The 25,822-nt window shown below is 34.9% G+C and overlaps 1 protein-coding gene across 1 annotated transcript; it reads left to right on the top strand.

The window, feature by feature from the left end:
* The first annotated feature begins 333 nt into the window (after positions 1 to 333).
* Positions 334 to 10,345, top strand: LOC130052803 (uncharacterized). The gene is made up of 4 exons (XM_056158836.1): positions 334 to 476; positions 3,436 to 3,482; positions 3,858 to 4,007; positions 9,286 to 10,345. The coding sequence occupies exons 1-4, from the start codon at positions 388 to 390 to the stop codon at positions 9,573 to 9,575; spliced, it is 576 nt and encodes a 191-aa protein (XP_056014811.1). The 5' UTR covers positions 334 to 387; the 3' UTR covers positions 9,576 to 10,345.
* Positions 10,346 to 25,822: the final 15,477 nt, after the last annotated feature.

The raw sequence follows: 25,822 nt of genomic DNA, 5'->3' as shown, positions 1-25,822 counted from the left end.
AGAATGATTGACAATGACGTGTAACAGATGGACGAGTGTGAACATTAAGCATACTGGGTACATCAACGTACTAATGAAATATATGTAAAAATAGTGTGAAATACCTCAATATAATATTACTGCATTTTTCAATGAAAATAGAAAAGATAATTAATAGTGATCAATCTCATAAATCCTATAAATATACAAGCTTAAAAGTATTTTGAAATTATCAGATAACACTTGTCGATAGTTTCCTGTTCATAATTTCGAATAATTGGGTTTCAAAGTGACTACATATGGTTTTACTTCCTTTAGTACATTACACATTATTATTTTTACACAGATCAGGTGACTGATACATGTGCCTTTTCGCGTTCATTGATCTGTTAGTGGGAATTTGGAATAATGGATGTTTTTGTCGCATCACTTTTTATGGCAATTTTACTAAATGGTATATGTCACAGTAAGAAATGCACTGGACTTGCACCAGGAATGTGAGTACATTTTCCATCCACGTGGGATAACAAAACGTTTGTTTGAATCAGCAATTTTGTAGCATTACTTACACAATCATTGTACAAAATGCTTTTGTCAAATTACAAATATATGCAAGGTGAAGATAACGAACAGTGATCAATCTCATAACTCCGATAAGCAATACAAAATAGATAGTTGGGCAAACACGGACCCCTGGACACACCAGAGGTGGGATCAGGTGCCTAGGAGGAGTAAGCATCCCCTGTTGACCGGTCACACCCGCCGTGAGCCCTATATCCTGATCAGGTAAACGGAGTTATCCGCAGTCAAAATCAGTGTGCCAGGAACGGCTTAACAATCGGTATGAAACATGTCAGACAGCATTTGACCCAATGCGAGGTTTTATTGACGAACTAGATCGTTATAGCGACCATAAAATTTGCGAAATGCTGACTTCTATCGAGACTGTTGAAACCCCTGCACCATCAACTTGTTTATCAGTAGCTTACCTCGATTTAAAAACTGACTATACGCTGAACAAGCTCTTGCATATCGAATCAGTTGAGATATATAAACACCATATGCAGGTGATAATGGAATATTGCTACATAAATATGGGAAGTTGACGATGGAGTATAAAAAAAAATGTTAGTACAATTGTGTACCTGTAGAATATTAGTTTGAAATACACTGATCAGAAAACGCTATTGTGTCTCATTATGCATATTTTTGACGAATCTTCAAAGCGTCGGCGGACCCTTTCTAAACAATGCTTGAAACACATGTTTAATTTTCACGAAAACAACCGTGGAAGTACATATATCATTAAATATATACTTCAGAAAGGTTTATGTTTGCAATGGGTGGCTCTCACAATAATTCTCAATGAAATGCTGGAAAATTATTTCTCTATTGTAAATTAACGAGATTACAAATGCCGGTTGGTGCTGGGTGAGAAAAATAATTTATATGGCACACAAATATTTCCGGCCGTATTACACCGCAATTCGTCGCCCGTCCCAAATCGTCACCAGCGACGATTTGGGCATAACCTCATACCCCAAATTGTCGGTTCTATTGCTGCAACTATTTGGAAACATAATTTACATACAAACTGACCCTGTTTGTTAACTCCTTTTTCTTCCCCTCCTCTTTCTTTCTCTTGTTGGTTTTGTTGGTAGTGGTTTTATTACTAACAATTGGTAGTGATTTTATTATTAACAAATTAAAATAAAACCTATGTACCTCTGTTTAACTTGTTGCTCTCTCTCTCTCTCTCTCTCTCTCTCTCTCTCTCTCTCTCTCTCTCTCTCTCAATAAGTAAATGAACAAACAAACAGATAAATTAAACCTATGTGTTTAGTTCAATTTAACCTACATACAAAATTTCACCTCAATCGGTTCACAAACACCAGAGTGACAGTCAAAAATAGCTCGCGGCGCTTTGAGCTATCAAGAGAGTTCATGTTATGAGAAGCACATACCAGGAACACATGAACCCATATATCCGTTCACAAACACCAGATATATTACAGATTGCTGAAAAGTGTGCACTGTTTGTGGCGCTTTAAGCTTTCATTCCAGAATTCTCATTTTTGGGGAGGTATGTCAGAGAGTCACTTGTAATCGACATACAAAATTGCATCCAATAGGTCGACAAACACCAGAAATATGGGTGTGGAGAGACAGACAAACAGACCAAGTGAAACCTATGTAATCCCATATAAGAGGGTGTACAATAAAATAACTTCTGTGTAATCTATCCAAAAACGTCAATAAAATAATATATAGCGGGCGACGATTTGAGGTGTTCAATAGTACATCCTAAATTGTCGCCCCTAATGATAGTGCAGTCTTGTCCCAAATCGTCACCGGAGCGACGATTTGGCATGCGGAGTGACGATTGGGATGTAACAGGCCGCAGCCTTATGAATATCTGGGGGTCGCCAAAACATATCCAACGCCGTAAAAACTTGTTTCTGTGGCAGTCGTCAAATAATTATGTGACGTCCGACAGATATTCATAGAACTGTCGGCACATACTTTTATACATAAATATCTTACGGTTGCCGGATGAAACATTATTTCTCATCAACTGCCTTCCACACGAAATCCTTTGTGAACAATGAATGAAAGATCTCCTGAAAAATCGTTTGGAAATTTTCATATCTCAAATTTTTCAATCTCAACTTTTTTCAAAAGTCTCACCAAAGCCTCGTGAATAAATCTGGAGCACCGTAACCCTTAAACGTAAAATGGATATGCATTGCATAATACCCGCATATTTGGGAGGAATTATATCTTAAGCGGAAGATTATGTTGAAAGCCTACAGCATAATTTATCCCTACTGAATTTTTCAGCATTATTTAAACTTAAAAGAGTAATTATCTCATAATTACTAAAAGGAATACAAAATGAAGAGTTGGGTAAACACGGATCCCTATATATACTGTACCAGAGGTGAGATCAAGTGCCTGGGAGGAGTTAGTATCCCTTGTTGACATGTCACATCTGCTGTGAGCCCTATATCTTCATGCGGTATACGAAGTGATCCGTAATCAAAATCGGGGTGTAAAGAACGACCTAATAATTGGTATGAACAAGTCAGACAGCATTTGACCTAATGACAGGTTCTATTGGCAAACTAGATCGTTATAACGACCATATAATTTGTGAAATACTGACTTTAAACGGGGCTTTTGAAACCCCTCTAATGTTGCAGGTCTTTGTTAGATTTCAACATTGAATATCTCATAAAGTACAGTAATCGTTTTTATATCAGAATGAAACTCGCCTCTTATGCACATTAATTCTTCAAACTACAATAACAAATATCAATGAAATTATTGCATTGAATATTAAAGACAATTCTAAGCGCATTCCATTAGTAGCACACATCATAATTTTTTCGTATCTTTGGGTTATTAATCCACTGTATTGCGATTATTAATTTACATTCTAACGAACTTATTCAGGTGCTGTTCGGGACAGGTATGGGACAATATTTCTAAGACTTGCAAATGTAAGTATAAAATCAATTCTAAAGTATATTTATCCATTTCATTTTCATTTTTAACGTCATTTCCGGGCGATTTCGCATAACTCAGTTTTATTGTCAGCTGCCTGACGAAAGAATTGTTATTATCTATTTCACTTTGTGTCTCATTTTCTTTATGAATGATCGTACAGCATGTGATAGTATGGCGCTAGGCCTAAACTCATCATCATTCGAAAATAAGTTTTATAAATTACTTAGATGATCTAAAGGTCTAGCGGGCAATGGTTGCCTGCATTGATTATAATTATCCCAGTGTTACTGAGCAAGAATGAACGTCTTTACCGAAGGGTGTAATGGTTGTTTTTCGTTTATTTATTTCTTTATTTTTTTTTTTGTCAGATTGTCCTCCTGGTTACTTTGGGAATACTTGCAGCACTCTCTGTAAGCAGTCGTACTATGGAATGCGCTGTATGAATAAATGTAATTGTTCCGAAAGCGAGTGCAATCCTATTTCTGGCTGCAACGATTCAGTTACGTCACCAATTCCAGGTATTACATTACTCCGCATATTTCATCATATTGATTCAGGTTTAACTATCAATCGTGTATGCTACATACACAGTGGAATAAATTGTCAATGAGTAACCATTGTCACAGAAATATCCAGTCTTTACGCATATCATAACAGGCAATGCCATAATTTATAAAAAGACAAAGTGTACCATCTTAATACCTGTCCAACTTGTACCTCTAAGGTCTCAATAGGTATACCAATTCTACTTTCATCAACTCTAATGTGAACAACAAAAACGTAGAACGTGATTCCCTATCTTAACTATTTAAAACAGTATACGTACACGTAAATTGTGAGATGTTTGTGTCAGTTGAATATTTGCTGATCCAAAATTGAACTGGTTCAGTCCCAGTGACACTACACATGAAAACATTACATTGCGTCCAATGGATAACAAGTCTTCAATCCTTTGGTCTCCCTACCCATGCGTTCTTTTATTTGGAGAATTACCATTTCTCATTCGGTGAATAAAAGGTGAAGGTAACAAACAATGATCAATCGCATAACTCCTTTAAGCAAAATAAAATAGAGTTGCACAAACGCAGACCCCTGGACACACCAGATGTGGGATTATGTGCTTAGGAGGAATAAGCATTCCCTATCGACCAGTCACTCAAACCGCGAGCCCTATTGTAATCGGAGTTATCCGTAGTCAAAATCACTGTGCTAAGAACGGCCTAACAATCGGTATCAAACACGTTAGACAGTATTTGACATAGGTTCCCTGTCCATCAAAGTCTGGTGAAATCCGTTCTAGTGGAAAATTTTGAACAAGTTCAAACTTCGGAACATACCCTACTTGATTTATCATCTTCTATTCCAATTCTGCTGTAATGGTAGTGTACAAACTAACAGAATCAAACGTTATCAGATTAGTGTTATAATTGATGTTGGTTGGTAAATAAGACAGCAAATCCTGATTATCCCTGGTAAACTAGATACAGTAACACAAAATCGTTTATGTAAGATGTCCAAAGAATGGTTTGGTCAGTGCTTGAGTAAATCAGTTCGTTCCTCGTATAACACATCTAAAAAGGGGATGCTTTAGATGAGAATTTAATTTATAACCGATCCATTGCTATATTAGAATTATCATTAGAAGGGGACGCTAATAATATGATAGGTACGATGTCTTTTTCATCAATATACATTATTAATTCCATCCCTCTGACTATGAACATAAAATACGCAACACCATTCTGCGCAAGATCATGACTGTTATATAATTCCCTTATAAATGTGAAATCCTCACACTAAGGGTGTTTATGGCTAACTTCATACCTCTACAATTAAATACTAAAAGTGAAAAAGTGAAGAGTAATGAACAGTGATCAATATCATAAACATAGGAGCCTAGGAGAAGTAAACATGCACTGTTGACCGGTCACACCCACTTTGACCCTTATATGTGGTAATTATAGCACATATGAAAATTTCTACATTTCTACATGCAGAAGTAGATAAAACCTCACTATCCCTTAATTTCCATACAGCATACAAACATAAATATACATGACAAATACAAATATCTACATCTATTGAACTCTTTATTTTGTATTCCTTATAGGACTTCTGAGATTGATAGCTGTTCGTTATTTTCACCTCTTCATATTAGATAATTGTGTGTTAACATCATATTATCATTATATGTTTACCAATCGAGGTATGGGACTCAAGACGGACGTGACCGGTCCGCAGGGTGCTTACTTCTCCTAGACATATCTGGTGTGTCAAGGAGCCTGTGTTTGTCCTGCTCTTATATTTGTAGTCTATATAGCATTCATAAGATTGATCACTGTTCGTTATCTTCACATTTTCATTATCGATGAGGCGCATTTTATGAATCCTGTGGAATACGTTAGGTCATTTTCAATGACCTGTCATAAGCAAGCAGTAAGTACAATCATCCACATGCAAGTATAGGAGTTGATTCACCCTATAAACTAGACGTTATCAGATAACAGCATTGTTTTTTATAATAACTGCATGATGTAATGTTTTAACTTTTAAATGTATTTCAATTCATCAGTCTGGATAATTGACTCTGACAAGAGAAACATTAACTCCGCACAGACTCTGAGTAAATGGACATTGCTTATAATAGTTTAGGTCATGTATGCCAATTATTCTTCAGTGCTGTCAACCCAGAGCCTGGGTATTGCTTAAGTATCATTAATAGATTTGTAGTGTACGGAAGCCCATTAGTGCAAACCAAAGCTAAATAAAAAGCGAAATTGTTAAATAAAAAACGAAATTATTATATAAAAAACAAAAACTAATTAAAAAACGAAATTATTATATAAAAAACGAAATTATTAAATAAAAAACGAAATTAATAAATAAAAGCGAAAATATTAAATAAAAAACGTAATTAATATATAAAAAAAAAAATTAAATAAAAAAACGAAATTATTAAATAAAAAATGAAAACTAAATAAAAAACGAAATTATTAAATAAAAAACAAAATCAAGAGCAGTTTTTGAGAATATAATGTGTGTGTGTCAGTGGAGCTTAACAAGGAAGGAAATATGGCTCCTAATTCTTTGATTTACTGCGATTTCAGCATCGCTAATGGAGTTTTACAGAAATCTAATGACATTACAAATTAGCCAATTTATCCATTCACTACACGTTTATCTACTATGTTCGCTGAAAGATCCCAAACCTCGTGTATCAGATTACAGGATTTCTCCAAAATTACTTCAACACTAGCCCCCATAAATCTAGTATGAATATATATGGCTCCCATCAGCCACATACCTCAACAATCACTTGACTCTACACTAATTAAGTGTTTCGGCGGTGTGAAAATTGAGCAAATTGATTGGATTGATCGATAGATTGAAGTTTAGCTGCATGCAGATCCACCTCATCAGAAGTCTATTTGCACTTCACAATTATCATGCAGGTTGATTATTCTGAAATGAAGGTGTGAGCATATCCCTTAAATTTTTATTGCGTTGGTATGAACCACACTATAGGTACAATGTAGAACAGAGAAAACGACTTTGTCTCTCTGGAGGATGTACCATTAATTTAAAAGCTTTTGCTTCATGGGTTGTATTTGGTGATAAAAACAAGGGGTATACCCGGTGTTTTGTTTTTTTTTTGCTTTTATTTACACCCGATAACAGAGGTGGCTCGATCGTAGTTATCAAGTACCACTTGTACTTTTTTCTATTGATTTAATTATCACTATAGCCCCTCTTTAGAGGGTTTGTTTTGAAATCTTTAAGAATTTCTTCAATCAATTCAATTAATTTATTCACTCAAATCATTCATACAATGGTACACGAGGTACATAAATATATAAGTTAGTATTTAAACAACATTGCCAAGGGTACAAGTATATAACTAATACATACACATGTATGTGCATTAGCACAATATAAAGGTGGAGGACATAATGCATATAATTTAATATATATACATCTTAGGAAGGACAGCAAACTAACTAATGGATATACATAGCTGTTTTTTTTAAAAACTGTTTTAGGTTTCATGTTGTCATTAACTCTCCACATTTCAGTGTATTTGGTACATGACAATATCTAGGAACCCAAAATTCTTTCCGTAGAGCGGATAGTAATTTACATTCTAAGATAAAGTGGTATATTCGTCGGCTAATTTACCAGTAAATATGGCAAATGGTTTCACCTTTTATAAATCCCTTATAAACTGAAGGATTATGTGCACTTTTTCGTTCCAATTTGTAGGTTTGATGTACGTTTTCAAATCTAGAATGTGAGTTGCCTCAAACAATTTCCTTTATACACCGTACTGCCCAAGAAATGCATTTTATTTACAGATATTTCACACGTGAATTTAAGCAGTTGATGAGCAGAATTTGCTATAGCGAATAAAGCATGGCCGGATTTCTTTTTCTTCACCATGAACATAATAAAATAAAGCCATCGTCATGATAACGCACTTGTACGTTATGCGATGTTTACCTGGAAATCCTTGGTTATCTGATGTAGTCGGATATCGCATACAGATGGGGAGCATTTAGACCCTTATAACACATCCAAATATCTGTTTATAAACTTTTGAATTAAATTTAAAAGCATTATTTCCCAAAATTAATCTGAAGAGAAGGCTCAGATCGCCAGTGAATGATGTATTTTGTCCGATTTACTGTAGTATGTTTCTACTGCAGTCATTAATTCCTCAAATTGCATGTTTGTGTAGAGCGGTGTGATATCATAGGCTAGCTGACCGTGTATAAGTAAGAAAATATATGGCTCCCATCAGTCAGGTACCTCAACAATCACTTGATTTTACACTAATTAAGTTTCGGTGGTGTGATACGGTACCAGTGTGGCTGCTAAAACTGGTGCCAGGCGGCCTTCGTTTATGCCAAGTACTGAATACTTTGCCCTGTCATGTATAATTAATGACTTACATGTATCAGTTCACATCAGTACAGTACGTTCCTTTTCTTATTTAATAATTTCGTATTTTATATAATAATTTCATTTTTTATATAATAATTTCGTTTTTTATATAATAATTTCGTTTTTTATATAATAATTTCGTTTTTTATTTAGTATTGGTTTTTTATTTAATATTTTCGTTTTTTATTTAATAATTTCGTTTTTTATATAATAATTTCGTTTTTTATATAATAATTTCGTTTTTTATTTAGTTTTGGTTTTTCATTTAATATTTTCGTTTTTTATATAATAATTTCGATTTTTATATAATAATTTCGTTTTTTATTTAATAATTTCGTTTTTTATATAATAATTTCGTTTTTTATATAATAATTTCGTTTTTTATTTAGTTTTGGTTTTCATTAATGGGCTTCCGTAGTAGTGCAAGCAATCACACGTGTTGTTTTTCCTTTTGAGAAACAAGGAACATTATACATATCATGCCCAAGATTATGATTTTTTTTTTTTTGCATAATCAATCATGCAAGTTACTGGCTGGATTCTGAATGTTAATGTTTGATACATATTTTATACTATATAGTATGTAGTTATGAAAATGCAAAACTTAGTCATAAACAGTTTTAAAGTGACAAAAAGCAATGATTAGATGATAATTTTTATTTTCAGGGAAGATGTTAAGTGTTTCTGTGTATCAAAAAATAACAGTGAAATTAGAAATATGCTGATCTTGTGTACAAGTAGCATGAACAGGATTGTAAAAAAAAATGTACCTGTTGTGATACCAAATGGCATGTTTAACATTGGCACGCTATCAAAAAACCAATTTACGTGTAATATCAGGATTTATATTTTCAGATGCACGTTCTCTCCGAACAGAACAGACGTCTAATGACATCAAAAGTGCCTCGGAGTCACTCCCAGTGTTTGCACGAGATTCATCATCAGTCACGGCTACCAGCTCGCCACTGGAGATCATAGTTACCGGCCTAAGCGTTATTCTTTGTCTCGGACTTATCGCTTACGTTGGAATGGCCATATTCGAAAAAACTGTTCACATTCGAAACGCATTGCACATGGGAAACACAGAAAGAAATGTGCACTATGAAAATGCGTACGGTGCAACAGATCCCATTAACTTCTACTGAAGTTAATAACATTACCGTTCACATATTTTGATGATGTTATATGTATACTTTGTAAATCATTTTAAATCATCACACTTACGTATCTATAAGCTGTACGACATGTCATACATTATTTCACTGTTTTACTCAGAATCATTTTGTTTTGAATAGATGTTTACAAACAACTGTCATTTGACCATTCCTAATACATAGTCAGACGATTAAAGGACATTCAGGTGTCCTTTTCATACTTTCAGAGGTAAGATCATCGGTGGTCTTATCTCTGTAAAGCTGTGTAACTTGTTACTACAGTACCGTGCCATACGTTTGACAAAAACAAAATATCAAATATATCTTAATGATTCCTTTTACGCTTTTTCAAACCAAAATTTAGAGAGTTGTGTCTAAGTTATATACAACATTTTGGTATTCCCCTCATGCGCATGGGGTTATTTATAGACGCCGAATGGACTTACGAACAGTAGATGTATTCATCTCCCACTAAATTTACTTTTCAAATAATCTTTGCACTGTTTTCTTTTACATGCAAACATTTTTAATCATGTAAATTAAGGGGAAATTAACTTTAAAAAGCTTATCCATCTGCTTTAAAATAATTATGTACAAAAAATGATCATACGCCTTTAATGTTCTTCTAATGCAGAACACAACAAAATCAACATTAGAGATATATATTTAGACATAGATATAATTAAACATAGATTCAATGAACAACACCAAAATAGTTTTAGATAAACTGTATTTTATTTACTTAATGATTATGTCATCTGTGAAGCAAAATAAATTCGTTTCATGACAGCCTCTTGATCACTCAAGACAACCAAGTCTATCATAATAGAGGTGCATGTGCTTAGTATTGCTTTCCTCCCTTTGGATTAACCAAATAATCCCTGATTTTACGGAAGACTGATTTATCAGACAGCAATATTTCTAATTAAAATGTAGCTCATTTATCATACGAATGTGATAAATTAGAATTCATAAACAATTTTGGTGCATGTGATATTGTGAATAATATTGATTAGATCTGTTTCACTAGTGGATGCATATCGTGCTACAGAGAGTCATGAAACAAATATAATTCTTACCCAAACTGTGTATATATGAAAATGCAGTGAAATTCACTATATAATTCATCGGCACGATGTGTGCTCCTTTGTTAGCTGGCCTGTTTCTGAATTCTTATGAACCAGGGTTTACACTTATACATGACAAGAAAATAAATCTTGATGTTGCTTTCAACTCGACATTTAGATATATCGACGACGTTTTACCTATCAACAAAGCTGTCACATGCTCCACACGGTCATTGAAAATGGAAATGGGATGCATTAATTTGACATAAATTGAAGGCATACTATAAAACCTGGCCTGGCCTCATTGGCCTGGCCTGGCCTCATCATGCACACTGCGTTTCAAATATTTTATAACTCTAAAATAAACAGAACTGCTCAAGGTGATGAAATATTGAATATAAAACACAGAGAAATTCACTTTATACATTGTATGGATACCCATCTCCGTCGTTGCCCAGGGACTGCACTCAGGACCTCTTACCATGAAACATTAATCATCAATAGTGCAATCATACAAGCGAACAATTAATGAACAACTGCAAAAAATGATTATCATTTTTTTATGGAAGTTTTAATACTTGTAAGGAGAAAGAATTAACTCCCAAAAAGGGAAAGAGCAAGTATTAGCAGGTGTTTGGAAGATTCAACTCCGTATAAAGGATAAATGGTGTTTGTGTGCATAATTAATGTAAAATTTCTGGACTTTGTGTCTTCACGAAAATATTTATAGGTTATAGACTTTGTATGGTAAAATATGACGACCGAGTTTTTTGGCGCGTAGACGGACCGAGCTTGCGAGGTCCGTCCGCGACAAAAAAATGAGGTCGTCATATTCCTCATACAAAGTCTGTAACCTTTTTATCATATACTTTCAACTTCATTTAGAAACTAACAACAATTTTATTTTTAACAATAACTTTATCGGTTTAACTGAGTAAAAGATGAAAAACACGAAAAATTTGAAAATTAACGGCGTAGAAATTTTATTGTGACGTAATGTTTGCGGGCCGGAATGTTTGCGGGCATATATCGTGTGATATATGCCCGCAAACTTTTAAAGAAAAAAGAAGGGATGAAATTGAAAGTATATAATATATATATATATATATATATATATATATATATATATATATATATATATATACGGTGTGACCGAAGGGCCGAGCGAAGCATGAAAGGGTCATTGGCGTTCATCATTCGATGAAAGTGGTTCACACCTAATATTTGGAGTAATGTCAATTTTGGGGTAATTGTATTTTTGATTGCTACATTGAAGGAGAATTAGGAAATTAAAATGAAAAACTGAAGTCGCAATGCTTGTTATTGAGCTACAGTGTTTTAAACATGACCTTTTTGCACTCTAAATTGACAGTAGATATATTCAATCAACCTTGATTTGTCTGTTGCTGTCATATACCGCACAATCATTACATAGAATGGATACATAATCATGTCTTCTAACAATACAGATAAAAAAGGTTGAATACAAGTAATGGAAATAAATAATGACCATTTTGCACTTTTCATGATATCAAATTTTAGAGTTTAAAAAGACATATTAATACTTTGTTACTAGCTTGAAAGTGTGGATGTATATTTAATTGCTGAGATAAAATTTAGAAATTCATTTCAAATTTAAGGATTATCTCTCTCATGCATAGCTCTTATCATTGGACGAATTTGGCTCTATTTTTAGCACATACAAGATGATTGCTTTTTTTCGAATTTCCAAAATTTTGGCTTGATCATCACTGAAGAGACATTATTTGTCGAAATGCGTATCTGGTGCATCAAAATTGGTACCGTATAAATTTTCCATTAGGAGTAATGTCAATTGATAAAATTTCACATAACTTTCAAGGCCTTGTCTTAAAATTTAAATTGGAACTAACAAAAATAAGGGTTGGATATCAAATTGTTAAATTATTAGCAAAAATGTTAAATTTTCATACAAAGTAAGTAAATTTAGACTTTTTTAAGAATATGTGTTCTATTTGGAAAAAAATGTATTAACCAATTCAATAAATTTCAACATTTGAACTAATTTTATCATAAATTATAAAACCGAAATACACGTATAGGTATGGAACGCCGTTTCTGCCTTATAGTGTAATTCAGCCGTACGTTATGTCGATACATCTTTATGGTATGTGGTTACATCATTATGTTATGTGGTTACATCATTATGTTATGGTACTCAAATAATTGTATTCTACTGAAGAAATCGTTTTGTGTTATTGTTATACCAGGCACGTTAAAACAGGGGGTTGGGGTGGGCTATCCCCTTTTTACAATTTACTTTTTCGTTATTTTAACACACAAATCCCATATTTTCTACATGCAAAGTTCGATTGATTTGCTGCCTCCTACCTATTTTTTTAAAGTAGTAATGAAAGGCAGTTGATGTTTGAAGTGCTGGATTGATTTATGAATTAAATATATTGTTTAGCGTTCCTCTCGAGAATATTTCACTGAATATGGAGCTCGACGTCACCATTGTTGGTGCAGGGCTGCAAAATTTAGGCCTATGTTCGGCGCTTACGGCCTATGAGCAGGGGAGGGGGGGATCTTTTTTCGTGCCACACCTGCTGTGACACGGGACTTCGGATTTTGCGGTGTCAACCGAAGGACTGCCCCATTATGACAAGCAAGGGCTACTGAGTACCTATTCTAACCCGGATCCTCACGGGAAGTGCTGAATTGAAGAATACGTGTAGTGAACTAATCTTTGCCCCCCCCCCCCCCCCCCCCCCCCCCTCTCTCCCTACGATTTATAAGACAATGAGATTTCGACAGAAGTACTTCATTGCTTGTCAACAATTTTAATGCTAGTGCGAAGTAAATCCGGCTGACCCTTCCCCTACTTTGAAAAACCATGCTACGTGCCTGTATATCACAATATCAAGAAGGAATTGTTAAACTTAGAGTTTCGTGCAACTTGAGAGACTTTTAGTACTTTACAATTTAATTTTTTTATGTTCAAACCCAAACTATTAATTACAAAAAAAATTCTATTTGATTTCAAATATGAACACCGATGTCACTCATTACGAAAGCCGGCTAGGCTCATTTTGAAAGAGTAAAAAAAAATATTTTAATTCGTTATAACGAGTTAATTATCTCGTTATAACGAGTTAGTATCTCGTTATAACGAGATAATTATCTCGTTATATCGAGTTAGTATCTCGTTATAACGAGTTAGTATCTCGTTATAACGAGTTAGTATCTCGTTATAACGAGTTAATTATCTCGTTATAACGAGTTAATTATCTCATTATAACGAGATAATGATCTCGTTATAACGAGTTAGTATCTCGTTATAACGAGTTAATTATCTCGTTATAACGAGTTAATTATCTCATTATAACGAGATAATGATCTCGTTATAACGAGTTAGTATCTCGTTATAACGAGTTAATTATCTCATTATAACTAGTTAGTACCTTTGGAAATGTTATGGGCCTGTTCAAAATTTAATCATAACGAGTATGAATTAACAAAATCCGCAAAATTGAATATATCATATTATGATAACTACATGTATTACATAACAATTTTATTCGTCGTGAAGATGACAAGAAAATGTTTATTTCTAGCTGCAAACAAATGAATAGGTGACGATATATTTTCTTCTATTCAACAAAAATACTTATTTTCCATTGTCATGAATAAATTTAGGTTTTATTGTTTTTTATACCACAATGGTTTGACAACATGTTCGAGCTAACTCGATATTTGAGCAACAAATCAGCCAGCCTAGATGTAGATTATTTTATTGAGAATATAGACAGGCCCCTTAAAGGGGGAGTAATCACGATAATAAGAATTTAATGAATCTAAAAACCTCTCAAGAACCAGTTGGCTTGAAAATTTGTATCTAAATGAAAGCTTTCTCACATAGTGCGGATTCACGTTTGCTTAAATTATGGCCCCCAGAAATAAGGTGGGGGTCACAATAGGGAATCAAAGTTCTACATGCAAATATAAAGGGATAATCTTTTAAAATATTCTTTCCAAAGAACCACTGCGTCAGAAAAGTTGAAACTTGAAAGTTCCCTGATATAGAGTAGATTCTAATTTGTTCAAATCGTGGTCCCCGGGGTTAGGGTGGGCCACAATAAGGGATCAAAGTTTACATTTAGATGTATAGGGAAAATTTGGAATAATCTTCTCAAGAACCACTGGGTCAAAAAAGTGGTAATTTACTTGAAAGCTTCCTTACATAGAATAGAGTCCAGATTGTTCAATCCATGGTCCCCGGGGTTTAGGATGGGGGTTACAATAGGGGGATCAAAGTTTTGTATGCTGATATATTTAGGAAAAATCATTACAACTCTCTTGAACTACATGTATTTAAGCTAGGTCTTTTATATTTTGTATATACATTCTTTACAGAAAGACCTTTCATGTGATTTCATTGTGTGTGGTCTTATGACATTGAAATGGAAGTCTGACTTCCTTTTAATAAAATTCTGACCTATACAATATGCCCTGATCTATTCAAGATTGATCTTTCATATCTTATATACACATTTCTTATGGCAAGACCTTTCATTTCATATCATGTCCTTTGATCTTGTGACATTGAACTCTTAGTTTGACTTACTTTTTAGAAAACATATTTTGTGTATATATTCTTTGACAAGACCTTGTGACACAATGGTGTTTGATCTTTTGACCTTGGAGTTTGACTTATGTTTGAAAAAAAAACTAGTTAATTTCTCCTGAACTATTTAAGATAGGGCTTTCATATTTTGTATGTATACCTTGTTATACTTTGTTGTTTGACCTAATGACCTTGAACAACGGCAGGGCTAAGATGGCTTCTAGGTGAGAGATGTGGCCCATTGGCCTCCTGTTTGACAGCGTACATTTCCCATTAATTTTTACATTAAAAACTATCTTTACAATTCAAAGTAAAATATATTGGGTTATATTGGGTTATAATCCCCCTCTTTTCAAAGTAGTATCGACTGTTAAGGATGTAAGCTTGTGGCGAGCGTTGACAGTCGCACCCCGCGGTAAGCCCATGTCTTGATCAGTCAATCGGAGTAATCCGTAGTCAAAAATAGTATATAAAGAACGTCCTCACAATTGGCATGCACTGTAACTCGTCAGGTAGCATTTTACTCTATTAATTGAACCCGAGTAGAGGAGGACGAACACTTGCTACCCCCCCCCCCTTCCCCGACCCTTTACGATTTAAGATTGTGAAGTATGAGTTTTGAGTAAAAATCGTTGTTTACTTGGTGTGTGCGTGCGGGCTTTTCCTTGCCCCTCCCTCCCCCCCTCCAGGATTTTGGAGGTTGGGTTTATTTAGATTTTTAAATTTTTATGGATTTTTATTTATTTATCTATTTGTAAAGAATTATAGAGAACCGTGAAGTCAACTTCTCATAACACTATCCTCTCCATTACTTTGAAAAACAGGGTTACGAGCCTATAATGCCAATGCACCAATAAAGTAAACTATCACTGAAAAATATCATTCAATGTACTTCATTTCTTTTATATAATAAATGTAAACACAGGCTGACCAAGCTAACAGCAGCTGGAATTTATTTCTGTTGTTAAATATCACGAAAAAATATTCTAATATTACCGGTAAGATATATAAACTTACAAACATCTGCAAATTTGATATACTTTGATGATTTAATTTATAAGATATGCATTTTTACAAACACTTACGAAGTTGACGTGGGGTCTTTTTTAATCTTAGAAAATTCTAGATTAAGAAAACATTTTGTTTATTTGTTTAAGTACATGGAAATGTATCAATGCTACTACTTGAATTGTTTTCAAACTAATCTTAGATTTCGGGAATAAAAGAAGGTCTTACAACGTTTCCGTAAAATATATCATTTTAACGATTTAGCTATCTCGTTATAACGATATAGCTAATTCATTATAACGAGATACTCAATTCGTTATAACGAGTTAATCATCTCGTTATAACGAGATGATTAACTCGTTATAATGAGATACTAATTCGTTATAACGAGATAATTAACTCGTTATAACCAGATACTAACTCGTTATGACGAGATAATTAACTCGTTATAACGAGATAATTAACTCGTTATAACGAGATACTAACTCGTTATAACGAGATAATTAAGTCGTTGTAACGAGATAAATGTAACTAACTCGTTATAACGAGATAATTAACTCGTTATAACGAGATAACTAAATCGTTATAACGAGATACTAACTCGTTATTACGAGTTAGATATTTTTTTCACTTTTCAAAAATGAGCCTATCCGGCTTTCGTAACTCATCTAAGATTGTAAATTTTAAAAAAATTAAATAGTTGAAATTCATGAATGCGTGTAAGCTAACATTTAGTGATCAGTGTTCTTTCCTCCTGTCGAATGACATTGTACATTGAAATATGACATATCTCTCTCTATCTCTCTCTCTCTCTCTCTCTCTCTCTCTCTCTCTCTCTCTCTCTCTCTCTCTCTCGCATGTATGTACATGCAAAGTGACGGTAAGTAATTGTCAATCCCGAAGAGACAACAAAGTTTGAATGTTGCACTATATTCCCTCTTATATACATGTATATATTTTTTGTGTAATCAAATGTCTATTTTGGATAGTGCATGTCATACCCGTATCACTCCCAACATGTATGTTATCGATTATTAATCTTGCTTGTATATGATTATCTATAAATATTGAACTGTGGATGCAATTTATCCAAATAGATGCACTGTGTACATGCGTATGCATGATCAGAAACTGCTGCAAAAAACCTTGAGCGGTCAAGTATTGAATAAGAGAAAAATATTCGACTTTGATATTTCCCGATTCAACTGGAGACATCCTTATTGGCACGGGTTCAGTCACAGGCACCTAAAGTATGGACACTACTACTCACCTACCACCACCACCACCCCACCCCCCCACCCCTCCCTCACATACACACTTCTGATTTTTCTTTGCAGCGACAATATCTCCGAAATCTGTGGACTCCCTGTCTATCCCATGTGTAATCTTTTCACACGTTTTGCAAGTTTCTACCGTTATTTTATTATACCGATAGAACGCCAATCTCTAAAGCTTACAAAAAGCGTGAAACGATTACATGAATCGAAATTGGGATGGGATAGACACGGAATCCACACATTTCGGAGAAATTATCACCGCAAAAAAAATCAGAAAGGAGGGGTGGGGGGTGGGGGGGGGGGGGTAATAGTGTCCATAATTCAGATCCTTGTGGGTTCAGTGTGTCGCAATCTGTATAATAGAATCACAACTGTCGAGATAAAAACGGATTTTATGATTTTGTTTCGTAGATTTATCAGCAGAACGAGGATCTAACATTTTAAAAGTACACATACATGTAAATAGCTGTCTGCGTTTTCTAGGTAAGCATGCTATGTGCATTACTTATGTGTATGTACTGTATTTTGCAAGCATTGAATGTGTTGTATGATTACGATGCTCTTTGTGTATTTCTTTCTGTCAGTATGCAATTGGCAAATAATTTCTTCGCTTTTATTTCATGTTATTTACATGATACAGTCGCTTTCATTTTGTCGTCTTTTCGCCTCGAAATATATATTGAAAAACCTGGCCGGAATGGACCGAGCTCGACAAAAATACTACTCTAAAACTGATGGAATAGACTCGTTGAACTCGCACTATCTCCTCAAATACTTTGTGTATTTTCATTCGGTAAAGTTTTCGCACATCTGTGAAACCAGGGCTATTAGAATATATAAAAATATTGGAAATAAATTAATGAGGTATATTGAAAAACCTGGTCGGAATGGAACGAGCTCGACAAAAATAGGGTTAGGGTTAGGGTTGCAGTTAGGGTTAGGGTTACAGTTAATGAAGATTGAATTATATCAATGTTGTCTATTTGTGTTTGAATGCATGATGGTGATGATTGTACATTGATAAAGTGGCTTTTTATAGGATCCGAAACAGTGACATGTGAGAAAGTTGGTTGCCGGGGATTTCTACTTTCACTTTTGAGGATGCAGTAAACGGACGAGAGGAGGGGAAGCTGCGCATTTCCTCGTTGGATGATTTGTGTACATGTGTGGACGTGGATGTCATTTCAGTGAGTTCACTTGGATTTGAGAGGCTGAGCAAAGGCACAAAGAAATTGTTTCCTGAGTATAGAGTCTGAACAGAGGATATTGCATCATTCCTGATCAGGCAAGTCTGGCTTGTTCATTTATTTTATTTATCATTTCTTTTCTTTTTTGAATTATTTTTTATTCATTTATTGGTTTACAATATTACAGAAGGTGAAATGTACATGTTTAACTCTTTATGTGTATCATGTATGTGTATTTGTTTTAATTTTCTTTGGGGGGGGGGGGGTGTTATCAGTTTGTGTAAAGTATCAATTTTGTGTATTGCTTAAAGATCAGTACCAGTGTCCTACTGTTGAACATTGGGCAGATATGTAAATTGGCACTTGGTTGATTTATGCAGTGCTCCCTGACATTGACAGGGCTTTCCCATAGAGACTGTTTTCCAAGTTATGCGTAGAATGTCAGTCATCTGTCTGTGTCTCGCAAGTACTTGGTGCAGACAGCTATCATGCTGAATCCCGTGAAGGAAGGGGATATAGACTTCCTTTGGAATGACGTACATACTCAATGTTGCGTCGCTTGTGGAGACCCGCATCTTGAAAAGTGACCTTGACTTTTGACCTTGACCCCATTTTTAAAGGTCAACCACCTAAGACCTTGTGGAGGAGAAAGTGATATTGACCTTTGACCTTGACCCACTTTCAAGGTCATTCAAGGTCACCAATCCTAGAATATCATGTGACTACTCCTAAAGATGTAGATGGAGCTTTATGATAGAAAACGTCATTTTTCGGCCCCTATTTACCCCCTGGGGCCAATATGAAAATTCCAAAACCTTATTCCACATCTACAGGACATTACTATTCAGCTCCTTGAACATCATGTGACTATTCCTAAAGATGTAGATGGAGTTAAAGTGACAAGCTTTGTGATAGAAAACGTCATTTTTCGGCCCCTATTTGCCCCCTGGGTCCAATATCAAAATTCCAAAACCTTATTGCACATCTACAGGACATGACTATTCGGCTCCCTCAATATCATGTGACTATTCCTAAAGATGTAGATGGAGTTTAAGTGACAAGCTTTATGTTAGAAAATGTCATTGTTCAGGCCCTATTAGCCCCCTGGGGCCAATATGAACATTCTGAAACCTTATTGCACGTCTACAGGACTTTGCTATTCAGCTCCTAGAATATCATTTGGATTGCGCTGTAAATGTGGACACAGTTTTAGTGACAACAACCGGGACGGATGGACGGACGGACCGGGATAAAAACAATATACCCGAACTTTCTTTAGAAAGTGCGGGTATAATGAATTTCCCTAAAATAGCTGTAGCAAGTTTATCGTTATTTCGGATTTCAAACATTTCGGTTAAGCATAACTGAAGATACATTATTTGTCACATTTTTGGCGTACAGAAATTTGACTAATTTAAGGACATAGTGCTACATTTCTGTGAAATTATTTTTTCAGCTCCTTGATATGAAAAGTTCTTGCATGATTTACAAAATAATTTCAAAGGGGCATTAGTTGTCATTTTGTCACCATTAAATTAATTCAATGAAAAATGTAACATATATACAAAATAGATAGTTTGGCAATATATATTATTTGTTGAAATGCGCATCTGGTGCATCAAAAGTGGTACCGTATAAGTAATATATATATATATACGGCGGGTGTGACTGGTCGACAGGGAAAACTTACTCCTCCTAGGCACCTGATCCCACCTCTGGTGTGTCCAGGGGCCCGTGTTTGCCCATCTATCTATTTTGCATTGCTTATGGGAGTTGTGAGATTGATCACTGTTCGCTATCTTCAACATTCATATATATATATATATATATATATATATATATATATATATATATATTGTGGTAGTTTGGGTTTTACTTTTACTTTTATTTCTGAATTTCGATCCCAATGTAAATTATTCACCCGTTGTATTTGACCACGCCCACTTTATCTTTTAGCCAATAACTTTAATGACAGTTTCTATTGTTTAATTTGCTATATAAAGCCATGCAGCTTACTATTCGTCGAAGCGAGATAGCTGGCCTTGCTAGCTACTCTTCTCCTTCCATTATTCCTATTTTGGTATTACGTTTTGTTCGTCTACTTTGCCCTTTTTACTTACTAAATTATTACATTACCTTTGGGTTGGGAAATTTCTTGATAGTTTCTAGGCTACGTTCTAGGCTTTAGGAGTGTGTATTTGTCGCATCCATACTGGTAATAAATTCGTAAAGTGTTATTTATCTTATTTTCATTTCTATTTGAATTTCTTTTCAAGTTTAAAATCATAGTGTAGTTGGGTCGTTTCGAAGTCGCCACTATCAAAATAAAATAAAACAAACACAACGCGAAGTACAGACTATACGAACGCCAGACCTGCTACATTATTTGGTGGACCGTGACCAGGATAGGATTTTCATTCTTGTGGGGGGAAGTGGTTGTTAAAGACACGTGCTTCACGCAGTGAGTCCTATTCAGCGATACGAACTGCTACATTATTTGGTGGACCGTGACCAGGATAGGATTTTCATTGTTGTGGGGGAAGTGGTTGTTAAAGACACGTACTTCACGCAGTGAGTCATATTCAGCGATACGAACTGCTACTTTATTTGTTCGACCGCGACAACTCGGGATATAACTTCTATTGTTATTGGGCAGTGACTGTTATAGACACGTGCTTCACGCAGTGAGTTCTGTTTAGCGATTCGGACTTGGCTGAATTCTTTTGTCATATTTTTAGTCAGGTTTTTTTCTCTTGACATTTACCTTTATATTTTTTGGGATATATATTCAACGGTGAAGTATTTTTGCTCACCATGCAGTTATGCAAAGGGGTTTCAAACCTTTATCAGATTTAGACCATAGGATAGATCTCTTAACGGCGAAATGTGCTTTGTTAGAAAGCCAAATCAAAGTTAAGTTAGGACAGAATGGGGGTTGTTTTCGAGAGAGAGGATTTTTGTATGAATCGTTCAATTTTGGGAAAGAAATTAATCCACCATTGTTTGATGGGAATTACGATATTCGAGAATTTTTCATTCAGTTTGAACATGCTGCTAAGTGGAATGGCTGGAGTGAGAGAGAGTGTGCCAGTCAGCTTCTCATGTGTTTACGTGACTCAGCAAGAACATTATATCTGAAATTCCTTTAGCCGTATCCTTAGACTTTCAAACATTGAAAGATATTTTACGGAATCGTTTTTGTCCATCAGCATTTCGGGATTTTTACAGAATTCAATTCAAGAACAGGGTTAGAGAAGGAGAAACTATTTCAGACTTCGGTCATTCCTTGCGGAGACTTGCATTAAAGGCGTATTCTTGTTCTTTTAGCTCGATAGAAACTCACGTTATTGACCAGTTTGTATTTGGGTTAAGAGATGCCGACTTAATGAAACATGTTTACTTTAGTCGCCCTGCATCTTTAGATGAAGCCATTGCATCTGCTGTCGAGTTTGAAGATTTCATTGAGCAAAATGCCTATGTTAAACAGAACATTGCATGTGATTCCGACACACCAGTTAATACATATTCAGTAAGAGCCATTATTCGTAGAGAAATCCAAGCCGCTCTTGATTTGTATACGGTCGATGAAAAGAACAAAGTACTGGAAACAAATGCCATATCTCAGATTAAGAATGATCCTGACTGTGCGTCAAAGTCAACCCAAAATATCGGGAAACTCACAAGTTCTGATGCTGGGGCCGTGTCATCAGATCTAGAACGTTCAAACATTACCGAACACAGTAGGCCACCCGACATCTTGACGAGTAATGCACAGAACGAACTCGCTGAAAACCATATCGATGGAGAGTCATTTCATTCGGATGACGAAGTTCCTATTTGTAACTCAAATGATATTCACGATATTTGCGAGTCGGAGTTGAAATCAGTTTGTGTTGCGACTTATTTGAATCCTGAGGCAAACGAATTCATTCCTAGATCGAAATTTTATTTATGCTAGAGTTCCTCATTGACAATATCTTCGTGGTCTTTGGTGATCAGGTCTTCCAACAATCTGTTGGAATTCCCTTGGGCACGAATTATGCTCCTTTGTTAGCTGACCTGTTTTTATATTCATATGAAGCAGAATTTATTCAAAAACTTCTACGTGAGAAGAAAAAATCTCTCGCTGTGACCTTCAATTCGACTTTTAGATATATCGATGACGTTTTGTCTATTAACAATGATAGCTTTCATTCATATGTCGATTTGATATATCCCTGTGAGCTGGAAATAAAGGACACCACAGAGTCGTCCACTTCTGCTTCATACTTAGATATTTTATTGAAAGTAGACATTAACGGCAAACTAACAACTCAACTGTATGACAAACGGGATGATTTCAGCTTCTCCATCGTCAACTTCCCACAATTATGTAGCAATATTCCATTATCACCTGCATATGGTGTTTATATGTCTCAACTGATTCGATATGCAAGAGCTTGTTCTGGGTATAGTCAGTTTTTAAATCGAGGTAAGCTACTGACAAACAAGTTGATGGTACAGGGATTTCAACAGTCTCGATTGAAGTCAGCATTTCGCAAATTCTATGGTCGCTATAACGATCTAGTTCGTCAATACAACCTCGCATTGGGTCAAATGCTGTCTGACGTGTTTCATACCGATTGTTAAGCCGTTCTTGGCACACTGATTTTGACTTCGGATAACTCCGTTTACCTGATCAGGATATGGGGCTCACGGCGGGTGTGACCGGTAAACAGGGGATGCTTACTCCTCCTAGGCACCTGATCCCACCTCTGGTGTGTCCAGGGGTCCGTGTTTGCCCAACTATCTATTTTGTATTGCTTGTAGGAGTTATGAGATTGATCACTGTTCGTTATCTTCACCTCGCATTTGTCTTTAAGGGGGAGGAATGTGGTAGTTTGGGTTTTACTTTTACTTTTATTTCTGAATTTCGATCCCAATGTAAATTATTCACCCGTTGTATTTGACCACACCCACTTTATCTTTTAGCCAATAACTTCAATGACAGTTTCTATTGTTTAATTTGCTATATAAAACCATGTAGCTTACTATTCGTCGAAGCGAGACAGCTGGCCTTGCTAGCTACTCTTCTCCTTCCATTATTCCTATTTTGGTATTACGTTTTGTTCGTCTACTTTGCCCTTTTTACTTATTAAATTATTATATTACCTTTGGGTTGGGAAATTTCTTGATAGTTTCTAGGCTAAGTTCTAGGCTTTAGGAGTGTGTATTTGTCACATTCATACTGGTAATAAATTCGTAAAGTGTTATTTATCTTATTTTCATTTCTATTTGAATTTATTTTCAAGTTTAAAACCATACTGTAGTTGGGTCGTTTCGAAGTCGCCACTTAGTCTATCAAAATAAAATAAAACAAACACAACGCGAAGTACAGACTATACGAACGTCAGACCTGCTACAATATATATATATATGTATATATATATATATATATATATATATATATATATATATATATATATATGGATTTCAATCACATAATATCATTTATTTCCCTACAGGCTGTTTTGTAAGGAGATAGTTTTCCTTCACTCGTCAGGAGAAAAATGACACCTAACCAAAAACACCTACATGACTGGGTACATGTTACACAGAAACATACTGAATAGTTGCTAAGCATGATTACACACATGATTGAGTAAACAGAATTTACGGGAATGACGGCAAGTAATGACAAGTTCTGAACGCTTATTCAATGAAGATTTTTCGGGATATATATATATATATATATATATATATATATATATATAAATGATTTACATTCAACAAATTCTGTGTTTTGTGTTTTCTATTATCCTCAAACCTTGGCGAGGGGATAGAAAACACACAAACAATTGAGTATAAATCAAATTAAACCATAGGAGTTTCTTTTTATCACATGCTAACCCCCACGGTTATTCATTTACGTTACTGTATTGATAGAAATTTTGCTTTGCTCTTATTTTGTAACAAACTACGTAAAATTGTAAGAATACATAGTTTGATTCTCTCCTTCTTATTTATACAACTTACTGCAGTACATGTTAGCTGACTTTCCATTTTTATTTCCCACAACCAGGAATCATCAAAATATGTTAACTCTAAATCTAAAAAGAAACCTGAGAATATAACCCGGGGTGTTTTGTAGGAACACAATAGCATGCAAGTGAAATGTAACCGAAATGTCACAAAAAATATACACTACTGAGAAACGCGTATGTTCTCAAATGAAACTGACCACAATACATTCTTGGTTAAAGAGTATTTATTTATGTTTTCAAAAGAAGGACCAAGCTCATAATGGGTAGTGAAGAAATACTAAAGTGAAGATGGGGTCATTTAAAATCGTTTTATCAATATGGACTCTTGGGTTTTTTATTATTAAAATTAGAAATTGTAGGTAATACTTGCTGATATCTTCCAAGATATGGTGTAGATAAATACACAATAAAATCAGTATTATCACAATTTTACAGTTCATCTAACTAACAAGCGTGTTACATGTATTTTTCAAGGCTCGTGTATTTCAATTACAGTTTAATGACATTTGTTTGAATCAATGTAAAAACTTATATTCTTTAGGTCTATGGGTACAACGCTGTAATGGCCTGAAAACGAGAAGTGCTCATCCGTCATTACTATGATTGTGTAAAAGGACGAGCATAGGAATGATTCGAAAATATATGCCAGGACTGAGAATACAACCCAAAACCTGTAGTCTGGTACTCTTCCGCGTCTGCTCAACTATCTATTTTGTATTGCTTATAAGAGTTATGAAATTGATAATGAGCTCACGGCGGGTGTGACCGGTCGACAGGGGATGCTTACTCCTCCTAGGCACCTGATCCCACCTCTGGTGTGTCCAGGGGTCCGTATTTGCCCAACTATCTATTTTGTATTGCTTATAGGAGTTACATGCATGAGATTGATCACTGTTCGTTATCTTCACCTTTCATTGATCACTCACTGTTCGTTGTCTTCACCTTTCATATATATATACATATATATATGTATATATATACATATACATATATATATATATTAAAAGAAATAGAATAAACAGTACACAAAGTTAAAAATTTAACGCAAGCGCTTTCATTTTATAATCCTC

Source organism: Ostrea edulis, chromosome 3 (assembly GCF_947568905.1).
Source record: "Ostrea edulis chromosome 3, xbOstEdul1.1, whole genome shotgun sequence".
Classification (NCBI taxonomy): domain Eukaryota; kingdom Metazoa; phylum Mollusca; class Bivalvia; order Ostreida; family Ostreidae; genus Ostrea; species Ostrea edulis.
The sequence above is the reverse complement of the archived record's forward strand: the minus strand, read 5'-3'. Positions and strand labels throughout refer to the sequence as shown.